Here is a 16550-nt window from a genome sequence, read left to right on the forward strand (position 1 = left end):
TCTAGGCGTGTGTTGAATGCAACCCCTCCGCCATAGCACTTTAAAGATGGTTGAAATTCCGCTCATGACCTGACTGAAGTCAAACACACTATGAGCCTTTGGTGTTGGAGAAAGGGGGGGGGGGAAAGTGAAGTTTGTTTTTTTCTCCCTTGAGAGAAGCTCACAGGTAGTTTCACACTTCCAAAATCACCCACGGCTGCGTTTTAAAGATGCAAAGGTGCATAAGAAATGAATGATCGCTTTGTATGTATGCATTCATGTATTCTGCCATGCTCTTGACTTCATGAAAGTAGAAAAGGTGACCGAGATCCATTCACGATAGAAGAAATAAAATCCCCCTCGTTTAAGACCATACAGACACTAAATACACCAAATCTGAAATACTGAGTCAGCCTTCATCTTTAGATTCGGTTTGTTCAGTGACCATCCTCACTTCCTCTATGGTGGTGATTGATTCGAGAGCCTTATTTATCTTAAAGTAACTCACAAATGCTATGTTTGAATACTTTCATAACATTATCATGTACAAATAACAGAAAGCAACTTAAAGCAAAGCCAAACGTGACTTTATCATACATTTTCATGTCCTTACCCTGTACTCATCCCAGTGATCTATAGGCCGAACAATCACTGAATCACCATAAAGAATATGCAGCCAAAGTCAAGCTTAACCTACATTGATTAGACGGACCCATTTAAATGACTATGCATTTATGTCTGCATAAAAGCATGAATTAATTTGTGCTAAGCTGTTTTAGGAAAAGATGTCAATAACAGGAGTCAACCTGCAGACTGCTGAGTCAGATACTTTTGGCTTGGCCCAGATCCTTATGTACTGTAGGCAACCAAGAAGACCAGCAGGCACTGCTGTTCTTGTTAATATCCAATGCAATTGGAACTCTGTCTAAAGTGTGACAAGGTCATGAGTTCAGTTTCCTGTCTACAAACCTACTACAGAATCTCTAAATAAATTTCCCCCACAAAAACGAAAAAAAAAAAAAAAGCCATATATTTAGCTGATATATGGTGCATTTATAAAGTCTACTAAATAACATTTTGGTTTTACACTTGAGGATGCCTGTCAAACTGTGGGTGGCATTTGGGGTGTGATGGCTTTGAATGTCCACATGGGGGCACTGAAGACTCCCAATTACCATGTCTAGCCAAAAATGTAGTATGGCAATTGTTAATTCTTTTGTCATTTCTTTGCCTGCCAAAATGTTGACAAAAAACAGTTATATCTGTATGTTGTATGGTTCATACTAATATTAAACTTCAAATTAACTGAATTAAATGAAATATATTTCAACATTTTGAATTAAATGGTTCCAGCAATTCTACTTTAAATGAAATTTGGTTCTATTTGGTAATACTCTAATCATAACTGAGTTTTACTTGTCCATGTCAAAGCCAAATGGAGTAGTTTATTTATTCCTATTATTTTATCCACTAGGCTCAGGTGACACATGGTGGTGCTGTTGTGGGCTGTGTGTCTGTCTCACAGAGAAATTCTGGACATTTAACACTTGTAAAATCCTGCATCCATTACATGTGTATACACTCATACAATATACAAGACCACCATGTTGAAAGTAGGACACAATATTATTGGTTTCATTCTACAACATTTTAGGAAGAATCAGCAAAATACAATTAACTGACGTTTTAGTTTTACTAGTTTTATTTTAATTGTGTGATTTTTTCCCCTCTTGACTCGATTATGTAAAATAATATCATACATATGAACTCTAAGCAGTTAAGCAGCTTTCAGACTGCCAGTAGATCAATCAAATTTGTGCCTCATCCATAATTCATTTTCTGATTAATTTTTATCATGATTTCAATTTATAGATTGACATTTAAAACATGATTACGAAGCACTTTTGTGACAGTTCAAGTCATTTGCCTTATACGTAAAGGTTCATATACATGTAGTTCAATTCTGTGAAATTGAGGACAAACTAAACCAAACAAATATTTAACAATGTAGTTAAAGCCCTTGTAATTTAGCTATGCATTGTGATGAATGTATCAGGACATCAAACTGCTGTTAAAAGAATTGGTACTAGTACTTTTTGGTGTAGTGGCATTGTATGTATTCATCACATGGACAGCATGTAAACTAACTAATTATAGCAGTCGTAGCCTAATGTGTAGCATTTTGTGTGTTAAAACATAGGCCCATAAGTATTTATGGCCTGGCTATTTTCAGAGACTGCAGCATGAATGAATGGCTAGAGGTGGGAACGGTTTGAAATTGATTGCCAATATAATTTCACAGTGTGCAACAAGCAAATTCTAAATGAAAAGCCTGTGGCAAATTCAGACAGTCTTTAAACTACGATACAGTATTTACCAAGAAACGTTTGCTATAGAATATAGTCAGGTAAAAAAGAGAAAGGGATTGAGGTTCACTCCAAAAAGTAATTACCCTATATTCACAAATTAACCTGATAAGGTTTTAGTATATGACAAACACCTCATTCAGATTAATTGGTGAAGTGCAGGAAATAAGAGAGAGGGGTTAAGTTTAAATGTTCCATACTGCGTTTTCCTTGTCAGTGCAACTGACTGTAGAAGTGGGACGGTTTTTCCGTGATTGAACGTAAAACCGTGTGACATCACGTCAATGTTGACTTTCTGTCTTGGGAAGACATCCATAAATGCAGTGCTTGTGCTTTGTCCTTAAAACTTCGAGGTGGGTCGGGCAGGTGCCGCTGCGCACCCTGTGGGAACATATCCTTAAACACTTTGGCTCGTTTGTCAGACGCATAGTGGCGTGAGACTCCTTTCCTGGAAACAACCCGATTGGACTTCAGAGAGCAGCTGAAGGGGTTATAATTTCAAAAGTCTATCACTTCATATTTTCCAAAGAGAGTTTGCCCAGCTCGCGCCCGGGTGCTTTGTATTTTAGCGTGTGCGTAAAAACTGAGGATGAGAAAGGCACTCGTGCACTTCGGTTGCAGCTTTCATTTGTTGACGACTTAAAGATTTCGGACCATCTTCGCATTGCAGCGTGGAAGGTGTTTCACATAGATGTCCACTCAACTGGAAAGAGGCCTTCAGCTAAATGAGACAAAACTTGACTCACTCAAATCCGAATGTGAAGGAGAAATTGACGTGGAGAGCCTTGACGGGTGTGTGCCCGTGGCGCGTCACGACTGTGGCGGGAAGGGAGCCGAGGTGACGGAGGAGCAGCAGCAGCAACCCACGCGCAGGCTGACCCGCAGCCCCAAGTGCGCTCGCTGCCGAAACCACGGAGTTGTGTCATGCCTGAAAGGTCACAAACGCTTCTGTCGCTGGCGTGACTGTCAGTGCGCAAACTGTCTCCTCGTTGTAGAGAGACAACGAGTGATGGCCGCCCAGGTTGCCCTGAGGAGACAGCAAGCCACGGAGGTGGGTTCACTGCGCATTCGACATCGAAGGACAACTAGTGGCAAACCTAAAAATTCACTAGCTCAGTTTGAAAAGTAGTCTGCTGATTTGATGATGATTATTAGGATATGTTAAGGGCATTTAGAAAACATCCGTCTATCTGAAGATACGCGTTTTTTGTTATTACATGTTAACATGTAAATCATTTTCATATAACCTGACGTAAAGCAAGGCAGGCTACTATTACTTGTATTTATCATGATAATGTGGTCCATGTTTTAAAATATGATGGCCAACAGTCCAATCTACATAGAATTCTAAAAAATGTTTTTATTCAAACATTTTTCTCGCAAAGCAGCAACAAGTTTAGTAAGATGTAGCAACCTACATCTTATTTTATAAAATGCATATTCACACATATTTCATTTCCTGTATCGTGTTTCTTTCATTTCCTGACAGGGCAAGAAAGGCCACAGGACGACCCCATCGCTAAGACGCAAAGCCTGCCAGCGCTACGCACGAGCACCCAGCCTTCTCGTCAAAAGTATTCTTGAGGGTAAGGGCTAATTAACACGCATCTCATTAACACATCGCGGCCTCCCAGGCAGCGGGGAGAGACCGGATTAGTTCAGTGATTACTGTACGTGTCTGAATCCTCAGAGGGAAATGGGATCTGTTTGTGTTTATTTAAAGTAATTAAATTTATGCAAATTGCGGTACCGAATTACACTGGAATTTTGAAAGCAAAATAGACGGTACAGAGGATCTTATAGAAGTTTCCCCATGTGTATATTGAATTGTCAGGCCATCCTGCTGTCAAGGCTACATTTTGTCTTTTACATCTTGTTAATAAGCAGGACATTATGTAGTACATGACATAATATCTCATATGAAATGATATTCAAAGACATTTTTAATAAGCAATTAAAGCAATTTTCAGTGTGTGTTTCTTCAGTTGCGTGCAGAATCACAAGAGCTTTCTTTTTAATGCCACAGGCAGCAAACCTCCACTGATCGAAGAGGACTCCTGGCTGAAACGGATCCACTACCCCTCCATCAGCGCACGGATGCGCAAGCGGCGTGCTTTTGCCGACAAGGAGCTGGAGAGCGTCATGCTGGAGCGCGAGCTGCGGCAGAAAGAGATGCAGGAGATGTCTGGACTGGTGCTCCTCCACCCGCCTCTCTCCCCGCTTTTCACAGACCCCCCGCTGGCCGAGCCTGGGCTGCCTGCCTACATGCCCATGTACAGAGGTAACCCACTTCTGTTTGACTGCAGCCTCCTCTGCCAGGCCACCGACGAGCGACTCAAACCTCGGCCTATGGAGGTCAGTTACAAAGACAACCTGCCCAAAGGGTCTCTGGCAGTGGAGCCCTCAGGCCCTGGCAGGGATAGAGCGTTGGACAGGTGGGGGGCTTTGGAGGACTCGAGGGGCCTCCACGAGCCCCTGTTTCTGCCCATACTGCACACCCAGCTCAGGCCTTGCACGAACTCTGCTGGCCTCATGGACCCAGAGAGGACTTTGATTAAAAGTGTTATCGTTGACCAGTCTAGGTTAACACAGAGCACGGCAGCCAACCTAGTCCATGAGCCCAGACCGGTCAGTCAGCAGGGGCTTAACAAACACTGTAGATCGCCATCACACACAAGCTCAGTTAAAAACACTGGAGTTCGGCCTTTGCCCTTTTCTGTGGAGTCTCTATTGATGAGGTGAATAGCTCATACCATGTCATATACTACATTAGGACTGGCCGTGGGCTGCATTTAGGAATGTATTGGAAATGCAACCATTTTGTATCATTCATGCAAAGTGCATTATCTAATATGAAATAGGGCAACATTATAAAAAGTGTACTTGAACATTTATGGTGTTAAAATAAAAATTTAGCTAATAGATCAAATTCCAGCAATTTGACAGTATTTCCTATTACTGATATATTTACATTTTATAATGCTTTGTATTACAGTATTTTTTGGAGGAGAAATATACTTTTTTGTCCTTTAAAGAACCTTACATTTTGTGTGACTACATGCATTGTTAACTTTTGTATTAGGTATCAAGACACCTTTTGTAAACTTGAGTTTAAAAAGTGGCACAACTTTGCTTTGAAATATTGTTACTTTTTTGGCTCAAAATATTAAGAAAAACTGCATATAAACTGCCATATTTCCAGTCTTTCTTACTCAGAGTTGTTGATCACCTAGTTTTCAGATCTTCTCGAAACATTCTCCTGACAAACTTGACTGTTCAGTCTGAGCCTGTTTTCTCCTGTTATTTTAAAAACAAGCCACTATGACACTCCACCAACATACTGACAAGTAACGATGTCTCAGAAAACTAATTTTCTTAAACAAGAAGCACAAGTCTACTTCACATGTATGTGTTCCTGTTATGACGAGTTTGAAGTGATAGAACTTGTGCCCAGAACCTTTGTGTGTTTAAAGAAGTGAATCACAAATACCCCAGGTTCCTGTTCAGTCCTCTTAGAGCAAATGATGTCCAAATAAATTTTGTGGTGTTCTGGGACTCTTTTGAGTTCCAAAGAAAACCAATAATGAAAGAGCCTTTTAGAGGGTCTATATTCGCCTGATGAGAGGGACAGACGAATACAGAGAAACCCTGTCAAGTGCTGAGATGTTTAAGTTCCTCTACTAACCCTCTCGATTCATAAGGTGCGCCACAGATAAGCATTATGGGTAATATACACCAGACTGACAGATGAGCAAAATGGTAGCTAATTTGTATAAACCATAATATTCACATATAATCATGGACACTGGAGCAGGCAGCATTTAAAATAGGATAAATGTACTAGTACTAGTGCTGTTTTACTCAGCATTGGCCGAATTATGCTACTCAATGCTAGAGCACACATGAAGAGCCAACCTTTCTACAATGGGCTACAAAAGCCAGGGCCATCTGATAATGTTGCCTTGGCAACATTGTTCTTTATCCCACAGTGGGGTTCCACTCTGGAGCCTTAACAGGTTTGTTTGACCCGTTGGCGATGTCTATCTCGCTTCTCCTTTTTTGAAAATCCAGCTCTCCATTGTGATCTCTCCCCGATATGGCAGCCAGATAGTTTTGACAACTCCGGACCGTGTGGCGTCAACATGGAGCGATAGCAGCCCTGGCTCTGGCCCGGCCTCCACTGATCTCTGTGCGTTTATCTCTGGGTATCTGAGCTGGAAACATAGGGGCCTTTATACGGAGCCTCACAATGGGAGCCGCAATCCCGTTAAAGACAGGGGGCGGTGCACATGATGTGTCAATGATGTCTGTTTGCATACTTTCCATTAAGAGGGATCTAAGAATATTAAGCCCTCGCATGATACACTGTCATCACTGTTTCCTTTCATCAGGACAAACAGACAAGCATCTGTCACCAGGGGGAAGATCATTATTTCCCTGGCCCAAAAAGAGGATAATGCATGGATGGAAATTAATTTCCCTTCCTCAAAGCAAAGGAAGGGCTTCATTCATCTTCCTCCCCATGTCGCGTTTCACAGTGCCACCCTCTGAAGTGTATCTCAGAGGTTTAATGGATTCTGACCTTTCTCCAAATGCTTCGTTTCTCATTAGGATTGCGTTGGACAGAAGATTAGCCATATTGTTCCATCCTTTTTGTGGCAGCCTGAATCGCCCTCCCGTTGGCATTTTATTAACATTTTCCTTCGTGGGGCTTTGGGCGGTGGGTGGGTGGGTGAAAGAGGGAGGTTTATTGAGCCGAGGCCAGTTAGCTGACGGAGCATTTAGCCATTTAAAGCGCTTAAAACACATAAGTCCGTTTTGTAGCAAGTCCACAAACACGACTTCAAGCCGCTCTCTTTTGTCAGAGCTTAGCTTTTAGCCTCCTTGCCTTTCCTCATTTCCATTTCAGACATATTCATTACACGCGGGCATGTTTGTTCACCCTGGCCCGCACCAAACACACACGCACACACACATACATGCTGCCATTGGCCCACAGAACTGGAAGAGAAAGGTGTTGTTTCAAGTCACTGAGAGAGAGAGAGAGAGAGAGAGAGAGAGAGAGAGAGAGAGAGAGAGAGAGAGAGGAAGAGGGAGAGAGACCCTCCCGAAACTCTTCCACCGAGAGGTTTATTTATCCTAACAGACGGCACCTAGCGTGAAGCCACCCCCGACATGTTTGTGTAATCGAGATATCCAGCGTCTCCGCTCTCCCCTGTTGGAGTGAGTATCAGCAACGTTTAGGATCAGGGCTCAAAGGTGGGATGGGGGGGGAGCGGAGGAAGGGGGGGGGGGCCTTTGATGCCGCTGCCAGTGCTCGGCGGCTGAAGAATTTCACCAGGCAGCACACCCCCACCCCGACCCCAAAACTCCTCCACCCTCCCGCTCCTCCTCCTGCCGGCACTTGGCGCTTGGCAGGCACGCCCCAGAAACGCGGGCTCTAGGGTTACACGGCCCCGAGCCCTGAGCCCCTCACTCCTGAGCCGGGGTGTCTCTTTCAGTGTGGGTGGGCCGCCTGGCCCGCAGCCGCACCGCCACTTCGGCCTCACCTGCTGTGCCCAGTAAAACAGACCCTCATGGAGCATGTGTGTGTGTGTGTGTGTGTGTGTGCGTGCGTGCGTGTGTATATGTGTCACAAGACTCCGAGTAAACACCTGGCAGCACTCCTCCGCAACAGAGACGGGGGGAGTGGAGTGGTCGTGACATCTGTATGCAGCCAGGCCGTTGGTTTGTACTGTATGAAGGCCCACCTCTGCTGGTGTGAATGTCTCTATGAATTCTAAACAGCATTAGGCTGACTGGGCAACATTTGAGATTTTATTAAGCTTTTTTTTTTAAGCTGGGCTACTCTTCAAGGTTGTGCACTACCAAAGCAGCCTAGACCCATTTCTTTAAAACAGTTAATTTTCTGCCATATTCGTCACAAAAGATGCCCTCCTACATAGAGAACACACACGTCGCATGATGGGTTAAGCCAGTATTTGGGTACATTTTAGGGGATATTTTGTTATTAAATTGTCATTAACTTTCACATTAATCTGAGAGAGAGAGAAAACTGTTTTGATGCTCTGTCAGAAATATTCCGCCAAAGGACAGCTGAATTCAGCTCCATTACCCAAGAGTCCAAAAAGCTGTCGATTTAATTTTCAATCCGGTGTCCCCACATGCACAGAAGCCAAAAAACAGAGAATAGTGGGCTTTGCAAGCTAAGAAGGCTGCCATGGAATTGAAATTTCACAGCTTTAAAAACATTAATGAAACAGGCCGGATAGGGTTCCCCTGCTCTCTCTCTCTCTCTCTCTCTATCCCTCTCTCTCCATATCCCCTTAGTGCAGTGGAGTTTTTCCATACAAATCCGCCTGATTACAGGCCTGCCCTGGCCAGCGCTCTCCGGCAGCAGGGCCCAACAGCCGAGCACTGGAGCTGCCCACGGCTGCAGCTGCGCCGCTATATGGTTACAATCCCCACCACCGCAGCCCAGGAACACTAACCACAGTCTTTCCTGGCTTTGTATAGCCTCACAGGTGATGGAGGGAGAGAGAAACACAGAGAGAGAGAGAGAGAGGGTTGGTTGTTTCTGCCAGAGTCATGATACCTTGGCTATCCAGACACTTATCCCTCAGAAGACAGTTTGTTGGGTTCGTTATTTCTCACCAGCCAATTACAGGCTTGTATGAGACAATTACAGGTTGCTTGTATGAGTGGCGGTTGCTTACAAGTCTTCTCTCATTCTCTTGCCCTGTTTATGGCTTCAAGTCAGATACCTGAGGGAGGGTCAGTTACATCCAAGCCCCTTGTTTCCTGCTTCACTTGAAATTCCAGCTTAACCTTTTCTGACCTCTATCTCCTACAGGGGGCCGCTTCCCAACACTGTGTCAGGAATTTAATGAAAATGGGAGGTATCCGCAATACTCGGATGAAAATAGCCTGAGCTCTCCCTTCCCTTACCATGTGAAACCATTAGCACGGTATTTACCCAGGGCAGGTCTGATTCTCCTCTGTGGGTAACCTTAACCAGCGATCCTCTCACACTCCCTGCTCCATTATGGAAACTCAGGCTGGGCCTGGCATTGCCCCGTGGTTCTCATCCTGTAAAGGGGAGAGAGAGAGAGACTTAGAGTGAGTGAGAGAGAGAAATAACAACAGCGTGCAAATGTATTGGCACCTTCTTAAACGTGATTGATTGTGCCATGGCTCTTTGCTCATAAAGGGGGGAAAGTGGGGTTATTGACACATAAAACTGGAGTTTCTGATGGCCAGGAGAGCAAGAGAGAGAGAGAGAGAGAGAGAGAGGGAGGGGAGTGAAGTGGAAGTAGAGGAGGGTGGGTGGAGGGGGCCGTGGGATCAGCAGAGGAATAACAGCTGGCAGGCCAAAAGCAACGGGCCCGGTGAGCAAAGGGGAGCAGGGCCCTGGCAGCCTGTCGGAGAGAGGGAGAAGAGAGCAGAGATGGCGTGATAGCAGAGCCACACTGTAGCCAGCGCAGCTGCTCCGAGAGCGAGCTCGGGGTGGCTCACCTGCCAAGAACAACACCATGTTTAAGGGCTATTTATTCTAACAGGATTATGGTTACAGACATGACAATCCATTCCGCAAATTCTCGCAGTAAGAGAAGCCATGGGGCGGATTAAACGATGCAATTTATTCTAATAGCTGTGACAATATATAGTATCAATAAAAAGGGGTAGCGGCCATTACCAAGCTAGGGTTTCCCTGCGGCATGTGTTAATACCATTCCCCTGAACACAAGAATGCCTCTCGATCCATTTTATTTTGACTGGATGATGTGACTTAACTACGCCCTCACAAATGAAAACTTCCTTGTTTGTCTGTGTTGGATATTTGTTTAGATATTACTTTCTCCACTCTGACAACCTGTATGTCTTCTCACAAGCTGCCACAAGCTGAACCATGTCAGAAAGTGTGTCCATGTCCTCTCCTACGATTCTGCGAGCTGTTTTCCTGAAATTAGACATTGTCCTTTTCTAACCTGATATGTAGTCGGTAGTCATCAGAGCCAAGTGACCTTGAATGGTGTTGCTATGGTAATCAAAAAGCATTGGTGAACCATTTCCTTATTTTGTCCCATAAGGCACCTCTTTTTTTCAGAGCTGAAAGAGTAACTCAGAGCAGCTATTAAGGTTTTCTACATGATGGAGCAGCAGGTCACTATAAAGGCATTTTCATTTTCATTCATCACCTCTCTCCGTGTGCCTCCTCTGGAATACAAGACCAGCTGACTGAATGAATAAACTTGCCATTATAACGTTTGAGCATAGCCATAAATCAAGCAATCGCTCAAGTGAGACTTATTTTGGCTAAATATAGAGAGAACAAAATGGAGAGAGCGGCACACGACAATTTCTATTACACAACCCCCACCAGCAGTCAATAATTTCACAATCAGTACCTGATGAAACATCCACTCAGCAACTCATCTGACTGGCGATACCTGACCTAGGGCTTTTTCTGCAATCTCCAGCAACGCCCCAAGGACAGGCAGTGGGAGTATTTCCTGTGCCCATGAATATCATTTACACTTTCCCCTTAATAGGACCCAGGCACATCCCCATCAATGCAGAAAATTAAACAGAATCAGGAGGGAGCCTGTTTGTTTTTTTCCCACACAAATAAATAATGGACACAGATATACACACAACAGCCTCACAAATTACTGAAACAGATTGCATAAAACATGCACACATATTAAAACACACACATGCAGTCATTATTTACTCATTTCTGCCCACTTCAGAAAAGGCAGAACATATAATCAAATGCACTGCAACACACGCAAAGAAAATCAATCACTGACATCATTTATATGTACACACCAACACATAGGAATCACATTGCATCACACATCAATCATACATCTTTATACAGCCAATATAGAGACACACCATAAAGTCCTTTAGTTTCACCTATTTGTTCCCTTTCTCCTCACACACAAGCCACCCTCAGCACACTCACACACACAAACACCAGTGGTCGTAGTTGACAATTAGGAGAGTAGAGGGGACACAGTGAGTCTTCTGTAGCTTGCAGCCTTCAGGTCAATATTACCGTTTCCTTTTGGACTCACGCACATACCTTCCTTGCCTCACCACTGCCAGCCTACCACTTCCCACTTGGACACTCTTAGTCTGTGTGAGTGTGTGTGCATGTGGGTGGATGGCCTGAGCTCTGTGTAACCCACAAGGGAAGGTGTGTATTTGTATCTTAGCAATTCATACAGGTATGCGTGTGTGAGAAAGTGTGGAGCTGTTTGCAACTCAAAGGAGTGTGTTTTCCATCAGTGTGAGCCTAGCAACGTGCTCTCAGTGTCCCAGTTCTCTTCACACCCGGTCGCAAAAACACCCCCCCAACCCCCCCCCCCACGTACACACCCATGTCCTGCTTACGTCCCCAGGCCTTGTAACCCCCCCCCCCCCCCCCCCCCCGCCTCCGCAGCTGAAGGCTTTTCCCTGCACCAAGCTGCCTGTTTGGCCTGTAACACAAACCGTTCTGTCTTGTGTTTTGACTTCAAACAAAGCTATTAATCACCTTAATCGCCCTCAATTAACCTGCTGCTCCAGATGCTCTTCTCACGTCACGCCCATAACCAAGCCAGGCAATGCAAACAGGATATAAATCACCCCTGCCGGGCCATTTCTCACCAGAGATTCATGTAACAACAAAACATTAGTGACATGGAAAAAGGTGCCCCTGCTTGAAGGATACTGAGTGGCCTGGACTCAAGTAGTTGGTCAGAAACTTGTGGGTTTGTGTATAAATAAATATGTGAATGTCTGAAATAAATACGAATGTTCTTAAAGATATGTGTATTTGTGATTTGTGTTCTAGTGTTTAGTATTTATGTTTATGTGTGTCTATGTGTGTGTTTCTGTTGTGAAGGAGGGTATGGGCTAAGTTAGGATAGGAAAGATTTCAGCCCCCTCGTCATGTTTAGCGCAAGGCACTTTGCGGGCCAGTCCCTCTCTGTCCCCCGTCCCTCTGACGGGCAGGCCTTTACTGGGTTACACTCACTGGTCCACTGCCAAATGTTTGATATCTAAGCCTAAAGTACTGGCTTTGAACACGCATTCACGGATAGATCTCTCCCATTACATTGGTGCGAGGCTTAAATCATTGCAGACGCTGGCCAAGCGCTGACAGGTGAGACAAGACAAGGTCTAATCTGAGGTGGAGGGAGACAAGTCTCTTTGTGACATTTACGATGCTGTGTCGTGTTTCATCATAACAACAAGAAATCGTAAATGGAAAATCAAAACTGGCCCATACATCATGACAAAACTCTGACCCACGTGTACATACTTAGTGTCTGTGCTGTCACTTCAAAGGCAATGGTTATATAAAAATATACATTTAAAAGCCGTTAGGTAATTTTACTAGTAAAATATTTACAGCTATGTTTCACTTTCATTTGGACATATTCTAAGGCTTAACTACAGAACGCAGAATTTGTGTATATAAATGACCATAAATAAAGCATAGACAATATACAGTATATAAATTAATCATTTTTAATGGATGGCCACAGGGTGAGAGGAACCTCCTGCTCACAGTTCTAGTGTTCTCTGTTTGACCTGATGCCTCTGACAGAAGAATGCACCGATGGAATGCTGACCGACCCATGGCAGGTATTGTCCTGAGTCTATCAGCCCCTTAATGACAGCTCATTGGCCAGATCAGGTATACACGTCTTTGCAATCAGTCACACGATGTGACAGCGGCGGTAAAAGTCTGCAGACTGCGCAGAGGGCCCTGTGCTGTTCTCTGTGGAAGGTACAGCTCTGTTGCGGCAAGTCTTTCAGGAAGGCCGTGCTGACAGATGGATGGACTGGGAACACTGCGGTGAGCAGTCACTGTCAAAGCAGCTTAGGTGGCGGGCATCCCCCCAAACAAAGAGCTTTGTTAAGTATGCTGAGTGGAAAGAGTGTGAGCGTACGTGTGTGTGATTGACAGAGTGAGTGAGAGCAAGAGAAAGAGAGAAAGAAACTTTTGTGTTTGAGAGAGATTTTCTTTGCATTGCATTTACAGCTCTGTGTTTGTCTTTCTGTGTATGAATGTGTGTGTGTGTGTTTGTGTGTGTATGCGTGCACGTGCACATGTGTGTGTGCGCATCAGTATGAGCTTGTGTCAGTGGTGTGTGTTTGTGTGTGTATGCGTGCGCGTGCACATGTGTGTTTGAGTCAGTGTGTGTGAGTTTGTGTGTCAAGTGTATGTGTGTGTGTGTGTGTGTGTGTGTGTGTGTGTGTATGCGTGCACGTGCACATGTGTGTTTGCGTCAGTGTGTGTGTGTGTGTGTGTATGCGTGCACGTGCACGTGCACATGTGTGTGTGTGTGTGTGTGTGTGTGTGTCGGCAGGTGGGCAGACAAGACTGTGGGCAGATTGTGTGTATTCTGGCGCAGCCCAAAAGCAGATTGTAAGAACCCGTGTCTGCGTGTCGCGCTCCACCATGCGAACACGAGGCCCGGGCTTAGCTGCGGCAGAAAGGACCAAGGCCCATTTGATGTGCAGCCTCAGCACATTGGGCAAGGATCAAGCTCTGATTACAAGGCCTGCCACGGCCCATAGCCCCACACTGGGCAGCCGTGGCCATGTCGTGCATCAGGGATTAACGGACACACGGGCCCATTCTTGCGACTTGCGCATACACATACTAAGGCTAGCATATTCACTGTGTGGACAGCTTAATGCCAAGGGTCAAGCACAGGGATTCCTGCGAGGTTGGTGTGTTGGGGTAGTGCTAAGTATGAGTGAGGATATCTTGCACGGACTGGAACAGATGTTTGGAGATTCGGTTCACCTGAATAAGATTGTCAAGTCTTGTGTTTCATATCCTAATGCTTTACAGGGTAGTTAAAAAAATGCTTCATAAAATGATAATGGTAAGAATACCACATTATGATTTCTAGAAAGTGGAAGTAAAATTGCTCATTTACATATAATTCTCATTAGAAGCTTTGAATCACGACTTCAAAGAGCTGAGTTGAACCTATTTAATAAGCCCGCTCAAATCATTTTGTTTTGGTTGTTTACCAAAGTGGCACAAATAGGGTTTGAGGACAAAAGGACATAAATCAGTGTCTTTGAAAGAGCGTGTCAGTGTCTTTTGAAAGAGCGGAAGCAGTGGAACATTTCCATATATGCTGGCTATGCAAGCGGCAGTGAGATCTGCAGGGGACTTTTGTTGTAGTTTATTTTCGAAAGCTTCACACTCCGCTGTAGCCCCGCTGGCCGTTGAAATGGTGTCATTTAAGTTGAGCGGGGCTCCACCCGCCTCCCCCACCTTCTTCTCCCTTTCGTCCGCGAGGCCTGGTAATTATTTTGATTTCCTGAGGCGGCTCGTTTTGCATGTCTCTCCGGCACCTCAGTGTTTGCTTTGGGCCCAACTTTGAGCTCGGAGAACAGCTCGGCTTTATTTTTGGTTTCTTTTTACCACGGATCTGACCGGTTTGGGTCTCTGGAGTTGGATTATATCATCAGATGTGCAGCATAATTTTGACAGAGCCCTGAATGAAAGTAACTAAAAAAGTATCTTATAAAGGGTATCTTTTGGTCTTTGTTTTTTTTTTTTTTTTTTGTCTTTTATGGTGAAAAACAAATCACTCTAAACTATTCAACTAAAACAATATCAAGTCATTCTGAAAAACAGATGCTGAGAATTCAGATTTGATCCTAAATGCCGCTTCAATGGCTTTAAGAATAACCAATGAAGTGATGATATCCAGCAGAGCCCTAGTAACACTAACAGCCCTAATGTTCAACTACCTTGTGTCTGTAACACACATAAAAACAGACATGTGGATGCAGTGTTGCACATTGCCTTCTCTTCACAACATATAAGGAATGCACTGAAATGTGCACAAGAGATGCAAGGAAAACTACACCTCTCCTTCATGGCATCCCAAACAAACAAGTCTTGTCAACAGCCTAAGAGCCACTTCCTCTCAGGTGTTGAGGACTGAAGCTCTGTAATTTGGCTGTCATTACTTCATTTAACCACCGAGTTTTCACAAGAGCCAAAATCACAGCCACAGCTATTTGCAAATATGCAGGCAAATCACTTAAGCCCTCTCATTTAGCCCTTGCCTGTTCTATTTGGTAAGTATGTTTTCACTACCATTTAAAAATGCATGTGTGACTTTCTCCGAAAATATTTTCCCCAAATGTATCCAATTAACACAATGGTCTTTGGAAGGTGGTTGGTATTTTGTCAGGCTCATTTTCATTCAGTGGAATATTCTACTCTACCGGGTAGGTGTAAGGTTAGAGTGAAACATGAACACTTTAAAGATGAATGTCCTGACCCTTCCATTTGTCTTTTTGGATTGTTGTGACTACATTCTGGTAGACATTGTTGGTTTTCTGTCAAAAGAATTGGATTTTATATAATCAAACCATCTTTTCTCTTGTACAGAGCGGTGCACTGGAGAACACTGGAGCCTCTGGAGTTGATCAAGGCTTGATTGTCAGCATGCGTGTCAGCAGAGACGCCTACTGTCACATCCCACAACACACAAACACACAGACAGACATACACAAAGAGATACAGAGAAAGAGATACACACAGTTAGAAACAAAGATATACACACAAACACCCTACAATATCTTGACCGCATCACTGCTCTGACGTGGCCCATGCCATCTTTGTGTTTTGTTTGTATGTTCACAACTTTACCCTCCTTGATGTGTGCCACTGATGTTATCCCACTCCACTCCTCTTCACTGTACATACAAGTCTCACTGTCTCCACAGCAGAACCCAGATGTCCTACACTGGCTCATCTACATGGTGGGATGGTTCACTGATATGTTAGCAAGAGGTTGAATGTGTGAAAAGGTCCACGTGACCCTATCAAAATGTTTAAGATTCTCTTAACTGCTCAAAACTGTACAAAGCTGGCTCAGTAGCAATGTATATATCCTCTCAACGTTTAGACTTTTCGTACTCAAATGTTTGTGATTTTACCAAGTGGATGTCATGTGAACCGTGGACTATTTCTCGTTGAATATCACAGGGAGCGGAATGAGTGCCCTACAGACACAGCGTTTTCTCAGACTGGTACAGAAAGATGGATCGCTGCCCACCTTCCTGTCTAAAACTAAACAAGTGCTTCACTCCTGCAGTTTGCTTTTCACGCTCTTGCCAAAGCCAGTCAACACTTCCTGTTCTAGAAAAGGCATACATATGTCGACA

The 16550-nt window shown here is 44.2% G+C and overlaps 1 protein-coding gene across 1 annotated transcript; it reads left to right on the top strand.

Moving 5' to 3' along the window:
* The first annotated feature begins 2706 nt into the window (after nt 1–2706).
* Nucleotides 2707–5546, top strand: dmrt2b (doublesex and mab-3 related transcription factor 2b). The gene is made up of 3 exons (XM_042057553.1): nt 2707–3396; nt 3835–3931; nt 4372–5546. The coding sequence occupies exons 1-3, from the start codon at nt 3037–3039 to the stop codon at nt 5085–5087; spliced, it is 1173 nt and encodes a 390-aa protein (XP_041913487.1). The 5' UTR covers nt 2707–3036; the 3' UTR covers nt 5088–5546.
* The last annotated feature ends 11004 nt before the right edge of the window (nt 5547–16550 follow it).

Source organism: Alosa sapidissima, chromosome 12 (assembly GCF_018492685.1).
Source record: "Alosa sapidissima isolate fAloSap1 chromosome 12, fAloSap1.pri, whole genome shotgun sequence".
Classification (NCBI taxonomy): domain Eukaryota; kingdom Metazoa; phylum Chordata; class Actinopteri; order Clupeiformes; family Clupeidae; genus Alosa; species Alosa sapidissima.

Coding starts and splice junctions, on each gene's coding strand:
- dmrt2b (XM_042057553.1), top strand. CDS start 3,037: ATGTCCACTCAACTGGAAAGAGGCCTTCAGCTAAATGAGACAAAACTT. Junction 3,397..3,834: donor GGAGACAGCAAGCCACGGAG/GTGGGTTCACTG, acceptor ATTTCCTGACAG/GGCAAGAAAGGCCACAGGAC. Junction 3,932..4,371: donor CGTCAAAAGTATTCTTGAGG/GTAAGGGCTAAT, acceptor TTAATGCCACAG/GCAGCAAACCTCCACTGATC.